A 24,809-nucleotide genomic window follows, 5' to 3' on the forward strand; every position below is an offset into this window, starting at 1 on the left:
TTTCTATACTTTTATCTCTATGCTTTACATAGTCCTGTTGTAAGATACATAAATGTCCTTTTAAAAATGGATGGTATCTGCAGCATTTGGGAAGAAATGTCGGGAGCGGGTGGGGGAAATTGGCCGTGATACGAATTTAACACAAAGTCCGTAGCTCTGTGAGAAACGTTGGGCCTGGGTGAACCAAATCTTAGATCGGTACAGATCGGTACCCTTGTGTGAATCCCTTTCTGAGAGGTCGGATCTGCTGTGTTTTCCTGCTTGGCTACCCTTTTTCAGATATTAAAAATTGTAGTAAGTTCTCTACGTGGAGCAGGAATTGTGGCCTGAATGTGCTCCATGGTGGTGAACGAGAGCGTCGCGGCTCGCTCACACACACGCTCATCATGCACACACACACCGTTCCTGGCTGTTCAGCTTTCCTTCGTTCATGTGTTTATTTGCTCAGAACTATTTATTGAGCAGCCAGTGTGTGTCAGATGCTGTGCTAAGCAGTATCGTGTCATGAGGCACACGCCTTTGCCCTCCCCAAGGACGTACTGAGGGGCACTGCCGAGGAGACGGGCAATCCCAGTGCAGTGGTGGGCATGAGATGAGCCAGCTGGGGGCAGAGATGTGGGTTTCTGCCTTACACCATCAGGTGATAGAAGACAGTGCAGCATTCTTGATTTGACTGGAGAGAGAAATTCTTGTTGCCTGGAGTCTTTGAAAATTGACCGTGATTAGAAGTAGAATCGTTGTGGGGTACCTGGGTGGCTCCTTTGCTTGGGTGTCTGACTTCAGCTCAGGTCATGTCGTGATTCGTGGGTTCGAGCCCCACATCGGGCTGTGTGCGGACAGCTCGGAACTTGGAGCCTGCTTCGAAGTCTGTGTCTCCCTCTCTCTCTGTCCCTCCCCTGCTGGCACTGTCTTTCTCTTTCTCTCTCAAAAATAAAACATTAAAAAAAAAAAAAAAAGACGAAATAGAATCACGTTATAAACTATAGGATGGAAACTGATAACCGCTGGCCAACTGAAGTTTCAGCCAAGCAGCTTATTATCAAGACTTGTCAAGAGAGTTGCCATTAACCGAGTTTCTTTAGATGCTACTCGGTTTCAAAACAGATGAGCTTGTATATTTGCAGTTCTGTATTAGCTCTTATTCCGCTAACACGGGGAACAATTTCCTGAAATGTTGTTTGCTTTTTTTTCTTTGCTTAGGATATTGGTCGAGTCACAGGACCTCCGATACTCAACCCCATAGCTAATGAAGTTTACTTGAATTTTGAAAGTAGTACTCCCTGCCTAGCAGACAAGCATTTCAACTACACCTCCCTGATCGCATTTCACTGTAAGAGAGGCGTGAGCATGGTAAGTGTGCACCTGTTCACAATTTGGGGGCTGAAGCTTGGACCAGTGAACCAGAGCTGCGAGTCCCAAAAGCGTGCTGCAGAGCTAAGGACGTCCCTACTGAAAATGGGTGCTGTCATAGGTTAGTCAGTGGTGCCTTGAATAATTTAAAACCGTTAATTTAACAGTGAGTAAGCCCATCCTGAATGAACGGGGCAGACTGCCCAGCGAGCTCACTGTGATGTAAAAACATGAAGCGCATGTGAGCCGAGGTGTGGCGTTCAACTTGGCCCACCAGCGTGTAAAAGTGTCAGCTTCTTTTTCCTTCTTAAAAACTGTAACAGTGATTTTGTTCTCATTGGGAAGTCAGACAGACTTTTAGTGGCTGTAATCATTCAGGATGCGACCCCAAATTTAGAAGTTAGCAAACATAAGATCTCCGGAATCAGAACAGCTGTAACAGAGTTGTAGGTGTTACTTCTAAGGAGGTTATTGATTTGTTTTACACGCATTTAAAAATGAGACTGGCTTCCACCCCGAGTACCATTTTGTTGCACAGGGTTTTTGCATACATTTACCCTTGACTTCCACCTGCGAATAGGAGATAGATGGATGGATCACGGCTCCATCATAGTGACTCAGAGCTGCCTGACTCCCGCAGCCCTGCAGTGGCCGCTGGGACCCCCGCCTTCTGCTCAGGTGGAGAGCTCTTTGCTGTAGGCAGCCCGGCCTCACAGCCCCTTATCTGTGCTTCTGAAGTCTGTAGAGCTCAGAAAGCTCCCAACCCTCTCACGTGAAGGGGGGAGGCTACTTGTGGTATTTGTCCACATAAGGAGAATATTCATACATTTTGCTGCAGAAATATTCATGTGCTTGATTCTAGTACTCTGTGTGTATGTGTGGGGGGTGGGTAATAGAAACAAAGGTCTCAAATCACTTTTTAACATCTTGAAGCCGATGAATTATAAAGCTCATCTGCCCCGAGGAGCTCAGGTAATGGATTATGGTTCTGGAATGTGTCTTGTAAATTCAGTAGGATACCTTTCTGATTTCTCAGCCTGTCGCAGGTTTGTAAGGGAAAGAGAGCTCTGGCTGCCGCATAGGTATTTTGACAGCGGTAGGAAGTGACGTGGCCGGGGCCTGATGCCTGATGAGGAGGGACAGTGTGGTAACTGAGAGGGAAGAAGCAAACCTTGCCGCCTGGGCCGTCTCCATGTGGTGCCGCAAAGCACCGCCGGGCCCTGGGACACGTCACTGTTCACAGATTGTCCCGCGACTGTCAGGGTAATCCTGAGTTCTCAAGGCAGGGCGGAGCTCTGATCAACAAAGTCTTCTTATCTCTCCATACTGTGTGCGTTTACGAGGGCGTGTGGGCGTGTCTCAACAGGCACCCGCCGTGAAGGCAGTGTGGCTTACTCTGTAGAAAGGCTTCCAGTTTGGGTATTTCATTCTTCAGAGGGGATTGGTCTTTTGAAGATCCACCTCTCCTGAGGAGCCCTGGTTATCTCACACGCCACGAAGAGAATGTGTGACGGCTAAGTGCTGAAGCTGAATGCACGTGGTCCAGTGCACACACGGGGGTCTCTCCGATTCTCAGAGCAGCAGCGGGTTGAAAGTGAGCAGTGTTTACTGGGTTTCAGAAACAAGGCATCTCACACGAAATGTGCATTCGATTTTGGAAAGATCTTTAAGAGATTTTCTTCCCCCGTGGTTTATTATCTTTCACGGGAATATTTTCTCCACTTATGTTCATAGAAAAACAGATGCTCGGCAGCAACTAAAACCGAGATTCCTGACCAGCTGCCCCATCTGTGTTTTTGTGGCTGTTGCTGAGCGAGGGAGGGCATAGACACGTCAGTTCAGGACACTTGGCCTGTGGAAAGTCGGGCCGAGTTGCGTGTGGCCCTCATGATGAAAACTGTCAGTTGCTACACACGGAGCAGAGACCCTGCTCGTGAGCGAACTGGAGCGCCTCCCGGCCTCCTCTGCGCAGGCAGGGTCTGTTTCACACCCTCCTCTGCCGTGACATCGGAAGAACTGCTAGTGGGGACACGGAGACTGTCTCCAAGTGCGGGGCGACTGGAGGTCGCGAGGGGGCCTGGGTGTGTGGGCACGGCTGCCCGGTGGTGCTGTGAGGGCAGAGTCGTGGTCCCTTGCAGCTGGTGGTGGCGACTGTCCCTCCCCCCGGAGCGAAGCCCCTGTGGGTCACCGAGAGCACCCAGTGGCCTCACAGCCGCGTCTGCGGCTGGGGTGGGGGGCAGGGGTGGCGCCTGCAGCCCCCGGAAGCAGGAGTCTCTCTCTGGCGCTGGCTGGGGCACAGAGCCGTGTGGGGGATGCTGTACTTAACTCTCGTGGCTTTCCTTTTGAATAGGGAGTTCCCATGCTGCTGAGGACCAGTGACTGTGACTTTGTGTTTGGGTGGGAGACCCCACTGGTCTGTCCCGACGAAGTGCGGGTGGATGGCTGCTCCCTGACGGACGAGCAGCTGCATTACAGCTTCAACCTGTCCAGCCTTTCCAAGGTCCCCTTCAAGGTGAGGTGGCTCAGCCAGAGCCCGGCGGCCCTGGGGACACGGCGGCCGGGTTCTTTCTGACAGCCACTTGTGTTTTAAGTAATAGGACACCTGTGACCCCCGAGGCACAGTGTGTTGGGGGGCGGGGGTGGGTAGTGGGCTCAGCGCCGCTCGTGGATGCACAGGATTAGCCTGTCGGGGATTCCGGATCGTGTAGTGAACCAGTCACGGCTAACGCTTGAGTTGTGCTCCATGGTTCAGAGTTTCATTCCTTACGGCTTTGTCAAGATGAAAGGACACAACGGAGATCAGGAGGCTGCTTGGGGATGGGCGTGTGACCACGTGCCCCATAAGGGCCAGGGCCGGGGCCAGGTGTAGCGTACCTGGCAGAGGCCACGTGGAATTTCCCTCGTGTCTCCCTGCAACCTGGCTTCAAGATAAAGAGGCAGAGGTAATGGGTGGAGGGAGCTAGGATGTCCCCCTGATTTAGATGCATTTGCATGGGTGGGGGAGGGGGTGGCTTATCTTACTCTTGGCCTGTATGTCGTGGGCCTGATGTTGACGAGGCCATGGGCATCTTGGATCACTGGTGTTTTGAGGACCGTGCATCTCTAGGCCTGTGATCTAGATGTTACCGAGTCATACACTGACGACCATGCCGACCAAATCCCAGCACCTCCCAGGCGGTGGATGGTCGCTGGTGAGCAGTGAGCCCAGGGCCCTGGCTCCTGTGATGGAGACCTTGCGCAGGTGTGACAGGTGTGCAGGTGGGGGCCAGGCGGGGAAGGCAAGATACATATTTAATTACGCCGTGTCCACTTAGTGACCATCAAGTCAGTCCTCACCTTTCCCACGTTGCGGGCAGGGAGCTGGGGCTTCGGGAAGGGGATGAGCAGCCCCGCGGTCTTCTGGATGGCTCCCTGCCAGAGGCCCGGCTGCGGAGCACAGCCAGCCGTGTGCGGGAGGAGGAGGAAGGCTGGGCCTGGGAGTGGAGGGAGATGTGGGTCCTTCCGGTGGCTGGAGGGAAACGTCCAGACAGCGGGTAAGGCATTGCCCTGTGCGGGGAGGTCAGGATTGGAGAGAAGGAAGGTTAGCACTGAGGCACCCATGCCGAGCCCACAGGCAGCCCCTGCTTTCTTGCACGAGTGCACCTCCCCGCAGCGATGGCTCCTCTCTGTCTTGAGAGCCACTGATAGCCACGCGTGGTGTTGTCTGTCCAGGTGACTCGGGACTCACGCACCTACAGCGTGGGGGTATGCACCGCGGCGGCGGGCCCGGAGCAAGGAGGCTGTAAGGACGGAGGTGTCTGCCTGCTTTCTGGGACCAAGGGGGCATCTTTTGGACGGCTGGCGTCGATGAGACTGGATTATAGGCACCAGGACGAAGCTGTCATTTTAAGTTACGCCAATGGAGATAATTGTCCTCCAGGTAAATCTTCATAGCGGGATGCATTTGACGGTCCTGGGAGATGCGGTGTTAGACCTGGCAGCAGGAGGAAACTGAGGCATGAAGCTCCAGATGCTGTGAATGCTGACCCCTGGCCCGGACCACGCAGTGTTCCACCCGGGCAGCCCCGGGTGTGAGCGCTTGGGCTCTGAACACACTCTGGCCTGCGAGCCGCTTGTCACCTTGTGGTCCTCGTGTTGGTTTAGGGTGACTGCTCCCGTCAGAGATCCTTTTGAGCATCCCCAGGTGATCGTGCCCAGCGAGGAGAGCGGAGCCGAGGTCGTGCCGGTCATCAGGGTCTCACAGGTATTCTTTGTTCCAGAAACCGAGGAAGGTGACCCCTGTGTGTTCCCCTTCATATTCAACGGGAAGAGCTACGACGAGTGCGTTCTGGAGGGCAGGGCGAGGCTCTGGTGCTCCACCACCGCGGACTACGACAGAGACCACGAGTGGGGCTTCTGCAGACATTGTACGTGGCGGAGCACGCGTCTGGGCCCAGGCTGCCCTGTAGCCAGTGCCCTTCCCAGGCTCGCGTCGTGCCTGCGCCTTTGTGGGTGTCCAAGTTAATGCAGAAATTTTGTTGCGTGTAGTTTTTCCACATCGGGCCTATTTCCCATAGAGAAAGGACGTGTCTCATTGCTCCAGGGGCGTGTTACATGACCATGCATGTGGACCTCAGTAGAGCACAGTTGACGTGCAGGTGTCAGGGGGCCAGCGAGGCCCTCTCGCTTCAGGGATCTGTGTCCGTGGACCGGGTCTCAGCACTGATGACGCACATTCGTGCTTATTAGACTCCCACTTGTCACAAGTCTGCAGGGTGGCAGTAATCAGAAAGGGTGGGGGCGGGGGGGGGATCCTCCACTGGCTGTCTGCTGGGGGTGGGGGCAGGCTCAGGACAGGGGCGGGGGGTTCAGCATGAGCCGGACATCACAGCCTTGCTCTGGCGATGCTTGGAGACAAGGGATGTGGGAACCCTGCTCACGTGTGTGGCACAGATGTGAGCTCTCAAAGGAAGTGATGAGAAAATGCATAAAAAATCAGTTGTCGTGAGTGATCAGGGACAAGATGCTACAAAGAGAGTGCTAAGTGTCAAATTCACAAGGGGACTGATACAGTTTTGTTTGGAGGCTTGTTGCGACAGGATCTTTCTCCTGGTCTGTTGGATGACACGTTTTTAGGTGATTAGAAGTATCTTGTTGCTGTTTTAATTCGTTGTTCTCACCCACGTGTGATCGAATGTGGAGTGTCTGTCCACGGGGAATTGAGCTCGGGCCGCGGGGTCACGAAGCCCAGGAAGGGACCCTGTGCCCTGAGGGGTCTTGGTCTGTTTCGGGTTAGGATCTGGGTGAACGGAACAGGACGGGCTCTGCCCCTGCCATGTGGGGGAGGAGGGGAGGAGCTGATGCAGGACCAGGCCATGGTCTGACTTTTCCCGCATGCTGCGCCCCCAGCAAACAGCCACCGGACGTCCGCGATCATCTTCAAGTGTGACGAGGACGCTGATATCGGGAGGCCACAGGTCTTCAGTGAAGTTCGTGGCTGTGAGGTGACATTTGAGTGGAAGACGAAAGTTGTGTGCCCCCCAAAGAAGATGGAGTGCAAGTTCATCCAGAAGCACAAAACCTATGACTTAAGGCTGCTGTCCTCGCTCACCGGCTCCTGGTTCTTTGTCCACGAAGGAGTCTCGTGAGTACCTGCCACCTCTTGTCAGCCATGACCTTCTCTCGGGCCTGATGGCGATGGGCACATGGCAGTCCACCTTTGTGTCCCCCCAGAGCTGGGGCTGTCATGGAAATCCGGTGCTTGTGGTGGCTTGAATGCCCCTGGGCTCTAGGGAGCAGCCCGTTGGTGTCTGGCCTAGCGGGCGTGGCTGCTTTGGAAGGCAGAGGAAGACAGAAAGGGAGCCTTTGGAACCAGAAGCTGGCGATCAGCAGTTGGCCAGACACAGAGTCTCGATTGGCATCATGTTTGGAAGGGGCTTCTGTCTGCTGCTGAGGGTGTGTGTGTGCGGGGTGGGGGTGAATTGATTTTCTCAACTCTTTGGCACGAACCCCTTGGGCTGTGTGGTTCGGGGTTCGTGAGCCATGGTGGCTGCTCTGTGCACGGCCCCCACTCTGCCCAGCACCCCCAGATCAGGAAGTCCTCAGCCTGGGGCGGGGGCGTGGACTTGGGCCGCAGCTGGTCCCGACCCGAAAGCCCTTCTAAACCGCACCGTCTCAGGGTCCACCCCCACTGGCCTGGTTGACGCGCTCCCGTTTTCAGTAACCGGATAGTCTCTGTCTCAGTGCCGTCTTCAGAGGTGCTCTGGCATACCTGGTGGTCACAACGATTACTGTTTCTGAAAGTGACGGACGGAGCTGCACCCCAGTGTGCCAGGGCAGACTAACCTTGTGCCCCTCCCCCATCCCTTTGTGTTGTTCTACAGGTACTATATAAATCTGTGCCAGAAAATATATAAAGGGCCCCTCGACTGCTCGGACCGAGCCAGCATCTGCAAAAAGAGTGCGTCTGGTGTCGTCCAGGTCTTGGGGCTCGTTCACACGCAGAAGCTGGATGTCATAGGTAAGGCCCTGGGTCCTTGTGCATGGTTATAAGTGTCTCATCAGAATTGGGAAGGAAAAGGCGTCCTCATAGGCCAGGAGGCTCAGCATGGGCTTCAGTTGAAACTGCCAGATAGAATTCCCAATGGTTGTCCAGCGTTCCAGTAACTCCTGGAACATGAGTAAGCACCGCTTTGCATTCTCTGAGGTGGCACGTCCTGGCAGGTGTGTTCAAGAGGGTTCGGCTCTCTTGCAAACATCCTTCCCCACCCAAGAGAGTCACAGTGGTTAAGGTTCTGCTGAATCCCTGCTCCAGCTCTGGGCTGAGCACAGAATCTGCATAAACACGTGCAAGCATTTATTCGGGAGAGCTGAACGGTTATACAAGAACTTGGCAAAGATAATTCAGGGGTATGTTTTTGTAATATCTTAACAGTTTAGAAAAATAGTAACAAATAATAATAATGAAGCTTTTTTTTAATAGCGTTTTTAGAAAATTCATCTTGCAACTGGTTGTTTAGTGAAAGATTCTTTCGTTATTTAAAAGAGGAAGGTAGCTGGGGTGCCTGGTTGCTCAGTGGGTTAAGCGTCCGACTTCGGCTCAGGTCATGATCTCACGGTTCGTGAGTTCGAGCCCCGCATCAGGCTCTGTGCTGACAGCTCAGAGCCTGGAGACTGCTTCGGATTCTGTTTCTCCCTCTCCCTCTGTCCCTCCCCTGCTCACGCTCTGACTCTCTCATTGACTTTCAATAATAAATAAACATTAAAAAAAAAAAATTTAAAAGAGGAAGGTAGGGCCATCTGGGTGGCTCAGTTGGTCAAGCATCCGACTCTTGATTTCAGCTCAGGTATGACCTCACAGTTGTGGGTTTGTGGGGATTGGGCCCCACATGGGGGGCCCTGTGCTGAAAATGCAGAGTCTCCTTGGGACTCTCTCTCTCTCTCTCTCTCTCTCTCTCTGCCCCTCCCCCACGGGTGCACGTGTGTGTTCTCTAAATAAATCAACATTTAAATAAAAATAAAAGGAGAAGGTAGATTTTTCTTAGGTAGATACAGTTGGGGTCAGTTGGGGTGTATTAGGGGGACCAGTAAAGAAAAATACCTTTATCTTGTTGGACTAGAGAGGGGTCCCCGGGTTGTCCTGAGTAAATCACAGGATGACTCGAGTTTGTGTGAGCTGTCGAAAAAGAGGCAGGGAATTCTGTGGGAGCCACTGTGAGTCTTAGAAGCAAACCAGATTCTGCAGGTTGGTGGAGTCCCCCGGAGTGGCCAGCCGTCCCATGACTCACTGCTGTTTCCCCACGGCTCCCTAAGGGGGCCGAGGGTGGCTCATTGCTCTGTGGTCTCGCGGTTGTACGCGGATATCGGAGCAGCCTTCGCCTGAGTTTCCCGCAGCTGGCTGACAGGTTTGAATAGTTAAGCCCTCACTGAAGGTTCAGCTAGTAGATGTGTCCTGGTCCCCAGCCCGCCAGGTAAGACCTTCCGTTTTGGTCCCAACAGGATAGCTGTCCAAGGGCAGACACAGTGATTGCCACCCTCATTTAGGGGCTGCACCCATCTGGGGTGGGGAGATGGGCCGTCTGTCCCAGGAGCTAACAGTTACCTACAACTGTGCTGTCTGCAGGTGTAGTTCTCAGCAGCTTCGTGGGGTTGGGGTTAGAGTTCGTGTCACCGGTTGGGCAATGAGGTGTGGGAGGTCAAGTGTACTGCCCAGTAGTGTAGGGTGTCTACAGTAAGATGTGCATTTGTTTGGCCTCATGCTCCAGCAGTTTAAGAATGTCTCTTCAAGGGGCGCCTGGGCAGCTCAGTCGGCTAAACATCTTACTCTTGATTTCAGCTCAGGTCAAGATCCCAGGGTTGTAGGATCGATCCCTGTGTTGGGTTCTGTGCTGAGCGTGGAACCTGCTTAGGGCTCGCTCGCTCGCTCTCTCCACCGCACCCCCCCCCCCCCCCGCCCCGCTTGCGTGAGTGTGCACTCTCGCGTTATTTTTTTTCCTCTCTCTCTCAAATAAAAAAATTAAGAAAGAAAAAAAGAATTTCTCTTTAAAGCAGTACTCTTTCTTCCAAAATTTTACACAGGAGCCCACTATTTAGCACAGAAGCTCAGTGTTTAATACAAGTCCATCCAGTAACAGCTCTGAATCGGGGCAGGGCTGAGGGCCCTGGGCTTTCGGCCGAGCGGTTGGGCCGCTGAGTGTGGAAGAGTGGAGGGGAAGCTGGTGCCGAGGCCCACGTTTCCTCCGTGTCCCCTGCCTCGCGTGGGTGAGGGTCCGGGGCTACAGCGTGTGTGGTGCCCCTGTGAGGGCCCCGCCCTGTGCCCCTGAGCCACAGTCTGCCTGCCGAGCCAGGCTGGGCTCAGGTGCCACCAGGACGGCACTGGGCAGCCACACGTGGTAGCTGGCAGCAGCATGGGACTCGAACTGGCAGCCACGCTGCCTTCCGTGCGACTGGCAGCTGAATGCAAGCGCTCGCTTTCCTCTTAGACCCTGCTCCTCAAGGTCTCGTCACTTTCTTTATCCGCGATCCTTTCAGCAGTCGAAAGATTGGACACAGAGCCGGAAGACCCGAGAAGAACAGAGTTGTTCTGGGTCTGGTTTTCCTCGTGGTGCTTGTCGGTCCGGCACCTGCCCCGTTACCACTGGGGTGCTGAGACGGGGGGATGTGTCAGGAAGGCACCTAGAACAACCCTGCAGTGGTACAGAACTGGAGCAGTGGCGAATGCTGCCCCTGGGGTCCTGCTCTGTGAGCACGTGGCGCCGGGCACTCGGCTGCTCGTTGGAAGGTGTTCCCGTGGCGCAGGTGAGGAGACAGGCTCAGAGGCTCAGCAGCCCGGAGTCAGGCAGCCAGTGAGCAGGAAGGCTAGGGTTTGGACCCAGGTCTTCTCTAGCCACACAAGGTGTGTTGTGAGCCGGGAGGCGGTCACCGAGCTTGAGCTGGGAACCCGGGGTGGAGGACTCAAGAGTCTTCAGAAAGCCGGACGTTCGTTCTTTATAACCAGGAACGACGTCACTTCCATTATTTGTGTGTTTCAGGTGACAAAGTCATCGTAACTTATTCAAAAGGTTATCAGTGTGGGGAGAATAAGACCGCCTCTGCCGTCATCGAGTTGACCTGTGCAAAGACAGTGGGCAGACCTTCATTCAAGAGGTGAGAGAGAGGGTTGGGGCCTCACGGGGGAGCTGTGCAGAGAGTGCCCTGGGGGCCCATCAGCATCTTTCCCCATGGTTTTCACTTGCAGGCGTGCAAACGTGCGTGCAGGGAGAGGGTGTTCGGGTGGCCACGGTGGGGAGGGGGCTGTTCGATGTCCTGTAGCCTGCAGGGCTGTTCTGCACCAGGAGGGATTTCCCGGAAAGGGGGCTGGGGCACACGGTCGCTTGACTAAAGCCACAAGGTAAGGTGGCATCCGGCCTCCACCCTGAGCATCGTCACAGGACCAGAGGGGCAGCGATTGGCGCCACCTTAAGTCCAGCTGTCCGGGTGGCCTGTCTGAGATCCCCAGGCAGGTGGGGCTGGCACAGGGGATGCTCTTGGATGACACTAGAATTTTCCAGGCAACTCTGCAACTAGCATTAGGAGGAGTTGGCCAACAGAGGGAGCGTATGAGCTGCTGTTTGTGAACAAATGATTCTTCCGGAAGCTGGGCTTGAAAAAGGCAGGACCTAGGAATCGTACGAGGATTGAATCAACGTATGAGTTGAAAAAGCTTGCAAAGTTCAGAAATTTACGAGCAAATTTTTCCAGTTTTTGGATGTTGCACAGTTTCTGAATTTAACACCACCAAAAAAACGTGCTGAACGGTGCCCAACATTATCACATTGCCAAAGGGCCACACAACATCTTCCTCACTAGGCTGGTGTTCCCGGATCTTTCCTGTGAGGCTGCTGAGAAAAGTCCTGCGAGCCTCGCTAGCCCAGAGCTGCCTGCACCCATCGTGGGGGCGGCGAGGGCTCGGTGGCGGGGTGCTTCTGCAGGGACCCAGGGCTCAGGACTGACCGGAGCCCTGAAAGCCAGTGAGCCTCTTCCCGGCACGAGAGGCCTGGTGTCGCAGCCCCCCCCCCCCCCTCGCGTGTGGCTGGGCGTGACTGCAGCCGTGTTCCCTCCTTCCAGGTTTGACTTGGACAGTTGCACTTACTACTTCAGCTGGGACTCTCGGGCTGCCTGTGCTGTGAAGCCCCAGGAGGTGCGGATGGTGAACGGGACCATCACCAACCCTAGAAATGGCAAGAGCTTCAGCCTCGGAGATATTTATTTTAAGTAAGTGAAACATTTTCCTTTTGAGCACTGAACTGTATTCAAAATTAAACCAATTTAGATCTTTCCCGGTGCGGGGGGGTGGGGGGGGGGAGTGGAGGAGGGGAGCCGCAAGATAAATGGGCCTGTGTGTGTTAGTTACTGTTTCTAGGTAGATGTCCTATTTTGCTTAAAACTGGGGGACAGCATTACTCAACTATGAAGTTTTAACACCAAAGATGGTGAATTCTGTTGAGTGTAAAAATAAAGTCACCCCTTCTCCTTCACTTCATGATAAGCCCAGGGGGCAAAGCTGAAACCTGAAAGAGTTTTTGATCAGGAATCCCTGGGCTTACTGGTTTGTGAAAATAGAGTGTCCCAGCAGTGTCCCTGGAGCCGTTCCTGAGGTCAGGTGGCCGTATGTACTGGCTGTACCCGCGGCAAGCGAAGCAGGTGTGCTGTGGGAACAGCGCATTTTGAGGAGGGCGCACGGGTGCTCAGAGCACGGGGCGGGAGGCAAGTTGGTGCCCTCCGGGGTCTTCGTGGGCTCCCAGGCTGGCCAAAGTGGAGAAGGGCAGTGTCCTGCGGCCCTGTGCTTGTTCACAGGTGTCTGGGTCTCTAGTAAATGGGTTTCCTGAAGGACTGGAGCCATTGCTGTCTTTTCCATTTCTTCAGGCTGTTCAGTGCTTCTGGGGACATGAGGACAAATGGGGACAAGTACCTGTATGAAATCCAGCTTTCCTCCATCACGAGCTCCAAAAACCCGGCGTGCTCTGGGGCCAACATCTGCCAGGTTAAACCAAATGACCAACACTTCAGCAGGAAAGTTGGAACTTCTGATAAAACCAAATACTATGTTCAAGGTAATTGCTTTCCATTAACGTTTCGTGTCCCGCTTCCTTGGAAGGGCCTTACGCTTTCCCTGAACTAACACCCTTCCGTTGAAATGCCACATTTTAAAGCAGAAGCCCTGGTCTGATCCTGTGTCTTGATACGTGTTCATCAAGACGGATCGAACAGGTGTAAGATGAACGTTTCACTGTAGGTAAAATTCACCTTAGACTTGGTCTGCACCAGGGGGTGTGAGGTGGGGGTGTAGAAGGTGAAGTGTGCGCATCCAGAACTGCCTTTGATGTGGTTTTAGTCGTGTTCTTTACTTCACAATTGCAGATGCTATTACACAAGGGTGAGAAATTTTACATTTGTCAGAAGGATGAAAAGAAAGGATAAACACTCTTTAAAAGGTCAAGTGCATGTTTCCGCGCTCGGACGCTGAGTGCACGCGTCACTGCACTTGGCCGTGCCCGACGGGCAAGGCAGAGGTACCCGTCACGTCAGCCTGATTTGCTTTTGTGATTCCACACCAAGGAGCAGTAACCCCCGCGGTTCTCTTTTCTAGCAATTCTGGGTTGGATTTACTCGTACCTGTGCGCGTCGTGCGCATTTACTTATTCGGGGTTAATTAAACCCCTTTTAGACCTTGTCGCTTTCTGCATTCACCAGCCCTAGAAAGTAAGTTTAGTTTTAAGACCACTTGTTGCGTTGCATGAAGAAGTGCAGATTGAATCTCTTCCCGAGTCTTCATTCGAGACGGCAAGAGTAGGAAGCTGCGACGGGCCCCCCCATCAGCTCGTGGACATGGGCCCGCGTGCCGGCCTCATGGGATGGTCCGTTCAGGCCTTGCCTCAGCCAGTTATGTGTGAGAACATGTGGGGCCTCCCGAGCCCAGCCCGCACGGGCCGGGACTCAGGGCTCCCTGTGTGTGGACGTGACCGCCTCGCACACGGAACTCGGTGGCTCTCCAGCGGTGGCTCGCTGTGAAGTTTGAGCCACCTGCAAAGTTTGGGGAGGGCAGCGTCCGCACAAGGCTCCCTCACCTCTGACACCAAGTGGGAGTTTTGGGGGGCTTCCCCCGCCACCCTCAGGTCTGGTCCTTCGCTGGGACTCAGAACTCACTGAGAGCTGTTACTGCCACCGTTAAGGATGACAATTGGCGGAGGGGAGAAGCACGCAGGGTGACATCCAGGAGGGAGCCAGATGCTTCCGTCACCCTCTCCCTGTGGAATCGGGCTTGACCGTATGCACGGAGTGTCGCCAACCGGGGAAGCTCGCGTCTCCGTGTCCAGGGGTTTTATTGCGGTTCCGTCACAGAGGCTTGTTTGGTTGGCCCGCCGGTTGCTTGGTTCCCCGTCTGGTCCATTTCGGTCTCCGGATGAGCAGGTACCACGTGGCCAGTCCCCATTCTGAATCCGACTGTGAACTGAGGACAAAGGCCGGACCTCTCCTGGGGTCAAGGTTCAAGTCTTTTCTGCTCCCGGACTTCAGGCGGGGGGCCCTGTAAGGAGTGTGAGGTGGCCTGTGAGAACGCGCACATGTGAGACCTTTGAAGAAGGCCCTTTACGTGAGATCTTAAGTCTGTGCGTTTTACAGACCACGAGGACATTATTGAAACGTCGATGGTAACGTTGTGTGGTTGTGTCATACTTCCTTTTTGACAGACGGGGATCTAGATGTGGTGTTTGCCTCGTCCTCTAAGTGCGGAAAAGACAAGACGAAGTCTGTGTCTTCCACCATCTTCTTCCACTGCGACCCTCTGGTGAAGGACGGGATCCCTGAGTTCAGCCACGAGACCGCCGACTGCCAGTATCTCTTCTCTTGGTACACCTCTGCCGTGTGTCCCCTAGGGTGAGTGCGCGGGCCGGGCCACTTTCCCCTTTCTGCGCACGCTCACCAGCCGCACGCCGACGCGCTCTCCCCTGACTCAGCTCGAGCACGTATTTGTGTGTGTTCTGCCCCACCTAGTGTGGGGATATTCAAGCGTGCACAAACACCGGAGAGGCAAGCCCCACGCGGCCAGCACGCGGCCTCACTGGCTGTCCAAGCGTCGCCCCTCGTTTGCTCCCCTTCCGCCACCGCCCACCATTCCCAGGGCACCCCCATCTGCCGGCAGGCACGCACGAGGCCTGAGTGCGCCCGCTTTCTTTCCGGCCTCCCCCATGCTGCCTCACGGCAGGCCGATGCTGAGCCTCGTCTTTGTGTTCCTAGCGCATTTTTCTTGGGTTCCAGTGCAGATTATTATACGGTAAAGGTCGATTTACCTTGAGCGAGGTAGTGTTTATGTTTGGACGAAGGAAAACTTGTTCGACAGAGTTTGAAGATCAGGCATAGGCCAGGTTTTGCGTGCGCATATGGGAACGTGCATTTCCGTGCCAAAGGAAGGGTGATCTTGGCCTCTGTGTGGCCTCAGGGAACTCTCTCTTCTTGTGCCCCAGGGCCTTTGCTCCTCTGCCCAGTTCACTGTCAGGTTTAGAGACCTTCATCTGGAACAAAGTGCTATAGCTTGCTTTCCTCTTTGGACTTGCTTTCTTCCCATTTCATCCAGGTCCTTCTCTTACAGAAGCTTTTTCAGTCTCTGTCTGAGACTACAATCAAGAGAAAAAGGAGTTCTTGCCATGCACTGGTTTCCTTTGTGTCCTGAAGGAATGTTTCTCTGCAGTCCCTAGAAACCGTGGTAGGAACAGTGGGAGGAGTCCCAGATCACATCTATTAGATCTTAAATGAGTTTTCATTTTTAAAAAGAGTCAGCTTTGTCTGAAGTTTTCCAGGAACATGAACGCAAGGCAAGTCTTAAATTTCTAGACGTTGGTGCCATATAAACAACACACACAGGGTTGTGTTGTTAAGCATCTGACTTCGGCTCGGGTCGTGATCTTGAGATTCTCGAGTTCAAGCCCTGCATCTGACTCTGTGCTGACAGCTCAGAGCCTAGAGCCTGCTTCGGATTCTGTGCCTCCCTCTCTGTCTCTGCCCCTCCCCCACTCATGCTCTGTCTCTCTCTCTCTCCCTCTCTCTCTCTCTCTCTCTCTCAGAAATAAACATTAAAAAATTAAAACGCAAAACACACAGTGAAGTTAAGAACCAGTAATGAGAAATTAACTGAAAAATAGACATACGTTTGCAAACTAAAACACACTTGAAAATGATTCCTGGCTCCCAGGAGAACCCAAAAGTAGCAGTGAGGACAGGCCTAGAAGTGAGTGACGATGCGCCTCTCCCATTGGGACGCGGAGGTGCGTCCCAGGTCCTCCTGAACGAACTCCTGTCCCTCGGGGTCCACAGAGCACGTGTGGGGGCGTCCCCGCTTGAGCACACAGCGACCAGTGCCTCCACGCTGGAATAGAACACTGAGGTTGTCGTCCAGTTTGGAACCGTATTATTTGGCTCAGGCTGAATGCTGATGGGTGCAGTTATCCTCACGTAGTTGAGCCATCGGTTGCCCTCCGACCCAGTCTGAATCAAGAAGTTTTCTGAACCAGTATCTGCACCTGTAGCCTCCAGTTCATCACGGCTGTGGCCCATCAGTTGCCCTCTCTCCTCCCGAGCAGCCCATACAGTCCCTGTAGCCTGCCTCTCTGCCTTCCCAGGGCGGGAGGAACTTTGTTAGCGGATTCTGTTACTGTAGGTGCCCTGAGTGCAGGCACGAAGGGTCGGAAGTGTCCAGTCACTACACGGACATCTGGTTCTCTGAGCAGAAGGTCCGTCGTGGTTTTTCTAGCTTTGTGTTCGTTAATTTGTACTACTTTCCTTGAGCGTTTAAGGTCATAGAAATACGTTGCTCTTTCCCACACGTGGGCGGGACTCCTGCCATCCTAGCTGCTCGAGGGGCGGTCGTGTTGGTCCGGGGATGTGCCTCCCGGACGCAGCAGCCCGGATGGAGCGTCTGTGCCGTGTCCAGCCGTGTCCCGTGCGTGTTCCCTCAGCCCTCATGAGGCACCGACGGTGTGTCCTGAGACGAGGTGGAGGGGACAGAAGCCTGCCCCCGGCGGTGACTGCTTGTCCCCAGGGAGGGGAGCTGTGGTCCTGGGAAGATGAATGTTGCCGGCTTATCCCTGCTGTGGCCTCCCAGGTGCCTCTGTGCCCTGCAGCCATCCGGGGGGGGCTGGCCGCCACGGAGTAGGCCATGCTCCTCCATAAGAGCTGCCCGCGTGGCTCCGGGCGGTGCCTTCCACCTGTTCTCCGGTCCCACCGCTGTGTCGTTGAGGGACCCCGTTCTGCTATTCTCCACACCCCGGGCTGGGAACTGCTCCAGCTGTGGCTGCCATGGCACGCCACCAAAGGACGTGGCTTCCTTTCAGGGTGGGCCTTGATGGTGACGGTGCGGGCGAGGACACGCAGGAGCACAAAGGGCTGTCGGAGAGAAGCCAGGCGGTCGGGGCTGTGCTGAGCCTGCTGCTCGTGGCGCTCACTGGCTGTCTGCTGACCCTGCTGCTTTACAAGAAGGAAAGGAGGTAAGGAGAGGGGAGCAGGTATGCCCCGAGGCCAGTGCTTCAAGGTCGAGTCCTGGGATCTGTGTGTGTGTGTTGCAACCACGGAAACCGTCTCCGAAGTCGCGTAAACGTCCGCGTTTCTGGGACGAGGTGACCGTCTGACTCCCAGGCGTGCGAGTCAGGCCCTGGTGGTCGTGTCGTGTAGGAGATGCCGCGCAGGCACTAAGCCTGGCCTGTTTCTAGGATGTTGGTCTCTGAATGTGTCCAGAGAGACAGCAGATGAGCACCATTTATGAGCAGGCTTCCTTCTGATCAGCTGACCCCTCTACACGGTCCTCCTCTCGCCCCTTCCTCCCGTTTACTAGATGCCTACCATGTGCCAGGCATGATGCCGTCTTCTTGGCTCACGGTTTCTGGGTAAAAGGGCTTGTCACCACATTTCCGTGTGGTGTGTGAATGAGGCACAGGGCCCATGAGCCCTGTGCGTGGTCCTCCCTGGCAGGTGGGAGAGAGCATCCAGAAGTCCTGAGTGCGGCCGTCCCGGCCCGGAGAGGCAGGTACTGGAACGAAGAATCCGGGCCGAGGGTCTGGGCATGAGTTTTGGCGCACGTCTCCGTGCGGTCCTGGGGTGGGAGGAATATGTGCTCTTGTCATAGTCACATGGGACAAAGCAGAAGCCCACGGTGGGTAACTTGCACTTGGCTTTGCTAGACCACTGAGAGAGGAAGCAGGTTTCGAATCCACTTCCATCTGGTTCCAAAGTGTTCTTTTCACTGAACTCGTGTATAACCCAGCTGCTGTGGGTTTAGTGTGCCCGTGCCATGGAGGGATGTGCCTGTGGGGGCTGCAGGCTTCTCTGTGAGCAGATGCGCAAGGTGCCAGGACTGTGGAGGGGCGGGTTTGCGAGGGGCTGGGGCCGGGAGGACTGGCACGCGAGATGCCAGGGCTGTGGAGGGGCGGGTGGGAGAGGGGCTGGGGCCAGGGAGGGCCGGGAGGACTGGCATGCGAGATGCCGGGGCTGTGGAGGGGGCGGGGAAGGCCGGCCGGGCGGTTCTCCTGCCCGGCTGGTCCCGCCTGCAGTGACCGCTCGCCCCGCAGGGAGACGGTGGTTAGCAGGCTGAGCAGCTGCTGCAGGAGGAGTGCCAGCGTGTCCTACAAATACTCGAAGGTAACGTCCCATCACCCCCGTCGCCCCCGCCCCACTGTTGAGCTGTCTGTGCCCTGATGGTGTCAGCCTGTGACAAGGAAGACGCCACCACAGGCCTTTTGAAGGAGAGAAAGGAAAGGTCAGCCGTCGCTCTGAACCCGAGCGCACTCCGTGTCCTTTCTGCCTTCAGGTTTTATCGTCGCGGCTGCGGCTGGTTTTCTCAGAATGTTTAATATTTCAGTGGCTTCTACTTTGGGGGCTGTTCTAGAAACTAAATAAATAACGAACGTGTCTGTGCATCTGGCACCTGGATGAGTCCCTTCAGATAAACTTCCCCCGGACAGGCGTTGTTCGGGTAATGGGCACACGCGTGCTCGTGGCTCTCGGTCCTCCAGCCAGAGTGCGTCCTCAAAGGTTTCGCTCAGACACAGTCACGTCCAGCCCCTGCGGCTTCTCGTACCGCACGGCCCCTCCCGTCCCCCAGGTGCTGCTGACCTGCCAGCCTGACACCAGCCGCCTCGTGGGGTCCACGCGGGAGCCGACGGTCGCCAGCCTTCCCTTCCTCTCCGGGTGGGGGACCTGGGAAGCAGGGAAGGGGTTCCCCGACTCAGGCAGGTCACGGAAGGGAGGGTCACAGAGGAGCGGCGTGGCCTGGGGCCTCAGAGGGGCTCCAGGGTCCGGCCTCGTCCCTGGCAGGTGAACAAGGAGGAGGAGGCGGATGAGAACGAAACCGAGTGGTTGATGGAAGAGATCCAGGTGCCGACCCCAAGGCCCGGGAAGGAAGGGCAGCAAAACGGCCACATTGCCACGAAGTCCGTGAAGGCCGAAGCCCTCACCTCCCTGCGTGGGGACGACCAGGACAGCGAGGACGAGGTCCTGACCATCCCAGAGGTGAAAGTGCAGGCGGGCAGGGGGACCGGGGCAGCGGGCGTGCAGCACGGGAGGAACGTGCAGAGGAAGGGGCTTCGGGAGAGCGCGGATGGCGCGGGGGTGCTGGTGAGAGGGGACAGGGCCCGCAGAGGGAAGCCCAGGCCCGCACAGCAGAAGCCCGCACAGCCCGGCAGCCTGGCGTCCTTCCACGACGACAGCGACGAGGACCTCTTACACATCTAGTCTCCTGGCGCCTACAGGGGACGCGGGTCCGTGGCGTCGCCGAGCACCTCCAACCAAATAAGACTTCAGTTCGATGATGCTTCTATCATTTTTGCCTTTAACAAGAACTGTCTCAAAAGGGAAGAGTTTTTGTGATGGGGGAGAGGGTGAAGAGGTCAGGTTTACGGTCCTCGGAACGTGGCTCTGCCCCTGTTGTGGGGGCGGTGCAGGGCCCCGGGTTTTGTCCCCAGTCCTCAGAAGCATGGCTGCCGTGCGCTTCGTAACGTGCGCCCGGGCCAGACGCATCTTGGAACAGAGGGCTGTGTATTTGAGAAAAACCCTTGCTGCTTTAGGCCCTGTGGGGTATTTGACCATTATATTTTAGCATTTAATTCTCTCCTCCTATTTATTGACTTTGACAATTACTCAGGTTTGCAAAAAAGGAAAAACGAAAAAAAAAAACCACAAAAAACAAAAAACAAAACAAAAAAAAACAACCCAACAGTTTCTTCGTGACAGCGGGGGTGACCGTGGTTCATCCCCGGTCGGAAGGGGAAGCTGTCGGTGTGCTAGGAAAGTCCATATGAGATTTTGAACTGGTCAATAATGTAGCCTGTAAGTTAGAATGCTCCAATCTGTCCCTTCCTTTTTGCTTCCTGTTTCTTAAGGGAACACGCACGTGCGCGCACACACACACGTGCACGCGCACACGCATGTGCAGGGTCCCCGAGTGCCTAGGCTTTGGAGGGTTCGCCTGCTCTCTGCCCTTAGTCAGTAACGGCTGCAGCGTTTTGCATGACATCTTCAATCCTAGGTACACAGAGCACACTTATCAGTATTTCTTTCGCCGGCTGGTGAATTCAAACAACCCACCCAAAGATTATTTTTGTGTGTGTGTGAGGATGGAGTTGAGATGTCAGAGAAAATAACTTTCCTCCAGATTTGGGGGATAGGTCTCACCTCTTCAGGTTCTCATGATACCACCTTTACTGTGCTTATTTTTTTAAGAAAAAAAAAAAAGTGTTTATCAACCATCCGACCTATAAGAAGCCTTAATTTGCACAGTGCGTGACTTACGGAAATTGCATGAAAGCCGATGGGCCAGCATCTCGCCCTAGCGTTGCACTTGGGGATCCCGCTCTGGGGGTGCTGGGTCGGCCTCTCGGTGCTGCGGGACTGGAGGGTGGGGCCGCTGTCCTTCCCTCGCTGTTGGCACCTTTCTCGAAGTGTTTAATGAATGACTTTTCTCGAATTCTAGAATTGTACATAGACTCAGTGGTATTCATGTACTGAGAAAACCACCCTATGGTGGTTCCTTGGTTTGTACTCCGTTTGGCTGGCTAATTTGATTTCAACATGAGTGTATTTTTTAAAATTGATTTCTTTCCTCATTTTTTTTCAATCAAATTTACTGTAATATAAAGTATTCAACAATTTCAATAAAAGATAAATTATTAGTCGGGTGTTACTGCTTTCTCCTTACAAGTTGCCCAGCGTGTTGCTGAGCCTGGCCGCCCGTCTGTTCTTCTGTGCCGTTGGGGAAGATGCCCATGTTTGGGCTCCTGCCGCGGGGCCCCCCTGGCCCTTCGTGTGCAGCACCACCGTGCGCTCGCTGGCGTCCTTCCGGTGGGCAGGTCTCATTTCATCCTTCCTTGCGAGAAAGCGCACCTCCGGCTGGTCCCAGGTTCCCGGAGCGAGCACGTGGGAGTGCAGGTTCCGGCACTGCAGGCAGGCGGGGGGCGGGGGGGGGCGCCCTGTGTGTCGTGGAGGGGGGGGTGGCTTCTCTTTGGTCAGTCGTCACCCCGACTAGTGACGAGAGCTTCCTAGACGCTAGTGGGAAAGCGGACAAAGCAGAAAGTTGCAGCGGCAAGCAGACGTCTCGGAGTCAACGTCTGTCCCTCCCTCCCTTCCCCTCATTTGTTCATCGACGTCGTTTCTTCTGCCACCGACACTTGGGTCTTACAAAAGTGTGCGTTACCACCCAGGAGTCACGGGTGCTCGGGCACTGTGTCCGGAGGGCTGTTCTCCCAGCACCCCCTCCCTCTAAGACACAGGAAGCCCACTTCGGGCAGGGGGCAGGAGGTCAGGAAGGCCACTTGCAGTCATGCGCTGGCCCTGTTGGTGAAGTTGACCGCAGGGGTCTTTGTACCCCTGGCTGCCTGCCGAGTACGCAGCTTGTGGCCGGCAGGTGGAGGGTTACAGGTGGCCCCGTGTGTGTGAGGGCATTCGCTCTGACCCTTAGGAACCTGGACTAGAGCTAGCCCTGGGCTCGGAAGACAGTCCCCGTCCTTGCCGTGGTACGTAGTTGCGGGAAAACGCGCCCTGATGGCAGATAGGAACTGTGATGTCTTCAGAAGTGACTTTATTGATAAGAGTACAGCCCTGATAGTCTCCTTTCAGCCAACTTTTCTGTGCCCTTTGGAGACTGTCCAAGGATGGCAGAGAAGTGGAGTAAGTGGGGGATGAGCACGATGTAGGCAAACCTTGTGTCGAGGAAAATCCGTGGTCTAGAAGTCTGTTCTTACTTGGAACGTTTAAAAACAGTTGAAACCAGCTCTCCGCCAACCACTGAGATCACACAGCACACACGACGACCCTGCAGGAAGGCTGACTCCACCTGGGCGTTTAAAACAGTACTCTGGTGGGGGGCGGGCAGGGGGGCACCTGGGTGACTCGTTCAGTTGAGTGTCAGACTCTGAATTTCGGCTCAGGTCGAGATCTCACAGTTCTGAGTTCAAGCCCCGTGTCGGGCTCAGTGCCGACAGCTTGGGGTCTGCTTGGGATTCTCCCTCTGTCTGTCTGTCTGTCTGTCTGTCTCTCTCTCTCTCTCAAAATAAATAAACTTAAAAAAAATGTTTCAAATTCCTAATTGGCACATAAGAATTGTTTTTTTTAACATTTATTTTTGAGAGATAGAGCACGAGCAGGGGAGGGGTAGAGAGAGAGGGAGACCTGGAATCTGAAGCAGGCTCCAGGCTCCGAGCTGTCAGCGCAGAGCCTGATGTGGGGCTCGGACCCACGAACCGAGAGATCATGACCTGAGCCGTAGTCGGACGCTTAACTGACTGAGCCGCCCAGGTCCCCGGCACACAAGATTTTTAATATAAATGAAAAACTCCACCTAAAGGTAAGACTGTTTTTGCTGTTGGTAAAAATACTGAAATAAAATAAAGTGAAACAGAATAAGAAAATAACAAAACTGTACTTTGGGGAACCTGATCCTTTGTGGGAGTCACAGAACCGATGGTCGTGCAGGTCCTACAGTCACAAGGGGGGAGGGAGCGTGTTGGGGGCGCGTGTTATGGATGAGGTTCGATTTAAATAAATCCCCTTCCCCCACGACTCAGCTGCCTTCACACACCTTATTTCTCCAAGTGCGCGTCACTGAGTTGGGGTGAGCCTCGCCCTCGGGCTAGCCCTGCCGTACGGCCTGGGAGAGCGGGCTGAGCGCATGATCCCCTCCCCACAGGAAGCGTCGGGGGGGCCACTGTGGGTGCCGGGCTGGCCGCCGTGTCCAGGTCACGCAGGCCGAGGGACGGCGATCGGGCGGATGGCAGAGGCAAGGCTGAAGCAGGCCTGTGACTCAAGGTGTCAAGTGGACGACACAGTAAGGAGCCGTGTGCTGTGGAAGGGCCCGCGTCGGTGGAAGAAAGGAAGAAGACGCGCTGAGGCTCCGGAGGCGGGTGTGCAGACCCTGGAAGGCCTCAGGCTGCCAGCCCGGAAGGAGGGGGTCCTGGGGGAAACACCCTGTGTTCTTAAAGAGAGGGGGACGGACCAAAGTTAGGCTTGTGAACGGCCACTCCCATTTCTTCACCTCTTGTTCCGCTTTGTGTTTTGACCAGGTTGCAAATCAAATTCGGTGAAAGATTACCTCTAACGTTGTTTTGATACAGCGTCAGAGGAAAACGAGATTGCACAAATGGCCCGTCCGTCATTCCCCCTGGACGGGGCGAGACCACGGAGCCCACGGATGGGCTCGCGGCCAAGTTGGGGAGACCTGACGGCCGCTCTCGGCACTGTCCTGGAAGACAGAGTGGGGAGCTGGAGACCCACACGACGGGGTGCAGCGCCCCAGAAGGCACCCTGGAAGGAGCAGAGGGCCAGGTCCCACACCAACCTTGTGACCTTCGGCTTCAGGCTTCTGTTTCTTTTTTTTTAATTTTGAGATAATCAGAACATACGGAGATTTTGAACCAACAGGACGAGGAACTTTCTTGAACCACTTGAGAGTGAGCTGCCTCCCTGACGCCTCACCTTCTCTGGACACTTCAGGTTGTCATCCCGCGGGAGCACGATGCATCCACCGAGAACACGGTGGTGGGCCCATTCCTACCAGCTAAGCCTCAGATCCTGCTCGGGTGTCCCCGCTGGTCACGGCAATGCCCTTTTTAGGAAAAGGACCCCATTCTGAATCCTGTGTTGTACCTCACTGTCTTTCAGTTTCACTTCAGCCCAGAAAGTTCCTCAATCTTTGCGGTTTCGTGGCCTTGACACGTGAGGTTGCCCTCCTCGCCTCGGGGTCTGACGCCCTGAGGCCCCTCGGCCACCCCCCACCCACTGGAGGATCCCTGTTCTGCTCTGCCCCGTGTCGCGGTTTTAGGACTCCTTTTCGGGAAAGCATGGGGGACGGACCTCAGGTTGAACAGAATCATACTTAAACTAGAAAGTCTTGCCGTAGAGTGGCGTTTCCCAAAGGATGCCCCGTGGAACACTTGTCCCGTCTGATTTGGTCGATGTGCTACGGAAACTGGAAAGGGTCTGTGCCCAAGTAGGTCAGGAGGATGCCGAGAAGACAGGCTTCCTTGCCGTGAGACACCTCTGAGATCCGGCTCAGATCACAATAAAAAAATGTGGCTGGTGGGTCTCCCAAGAAGGTACAGTATGAAGTGCTTTCCACATGTTGGCCTGTGTCCCCTTGGGGAGCCTGGTGGCCGGTGGCCCGTCCCCTGGGAAATGCTGTCACCATGGCGCACGGTTGTCCTGAGGGTCGCACGGAACGGGTATGGTGTTCTCTGTACAAGAATGGTGAGGGCCCAAGAGACGGGTGCACACTACTTCAGAACCTGCTCTCCCCAGGGAAGCCCCCCGCGCCCTCCCCATGGCCCCGCCCCAGCCATTTGCGCCCCCCAACACTGCTCCCCACATCGGGTCCAATTCCCCAGGAAGCTGACAGTGACCAGGTTCTGCGGTCATTGGCGTGGCGCTTCTGACCCGTTGCCTGTTACTCTCCACGCGTGAGCGCTGGC

General features: G+C 55.0%; 1 protein-coding gene across 1 annotated transcript in view; it reads left to right on the forward strand.

Annotated features, from left to right (window-relative positions):
- Positions 1-21,020, forward strand: part of IGF2R (insulin like growth factor 2 receptor) — a 104,252-nt gene extending 83,232 nt beyond the window's left edge. Inside the window, exons 36-48 of the mRNA XM_086708267.1 lie at positions 1,201-1,350; positions 3,701-3,862; positions 5,062-5,269; positions 5,610-5,756; positions 6,739-6,973; positions 7,713-7,849; positions 10,860-10,974; positions 11,935-12,081; positions 12,733-12,920; positions 14,556-14,742; positions 17,193-17,345; positions 18,423-18,492; positions 19,168-21,020. Of these exons, the coding sequence (XP_086564393.1) occupies positions 1,201-1,350; positions 3,701-3,862; positions 5,062-5,269; positions 5,610-5,756; positions 6,739-6,973; positions 7,713-7,849; positions 10,860-10,974; positions 11,935-12,081; positions 12,733-12,920; positions 14,556-14,742; positions 17,193-17,345; positions 18,423-18,492; positions 19,168-19,584 (2,316 nt within the window). The 3' untranslated portion in view covers positions 19,585-21,020. The remainder of the gene's footprint in view (positions 1-1,200; positions 1,351-3,700; positions 3,863-5,061; positions 5,270-5,609; positions 5,757-6,738; positions 6,974-7,712; positions 7,850-10,859; positions 10,975-11,934; positions 12,082-12,732; positions 12,921-14,555; positions 14,743-17,192; positions 17,346-18,422; positions 18,493-19,167) is intronic.
- The last annotated feature ends 3,789 nt before the right edge of the window (positions 21,021-24,809 follow it).

The sequence above is a fragment of the Puma concolor genome, chromosome B2 (assembly GCF_028749965.1).
Source record: "Puma concolor isolate L17-30 chromosome B2, mPumCon1.1.hap2, whole genome shotgun sequence".
In the NCBI taxonomy this organism is placed as follows: domain Eukaryota; kingdom Metazoa; phylum Chordata; class Mammalia; order Carnivora; family Felidae; genus Puma; species Puma concolor.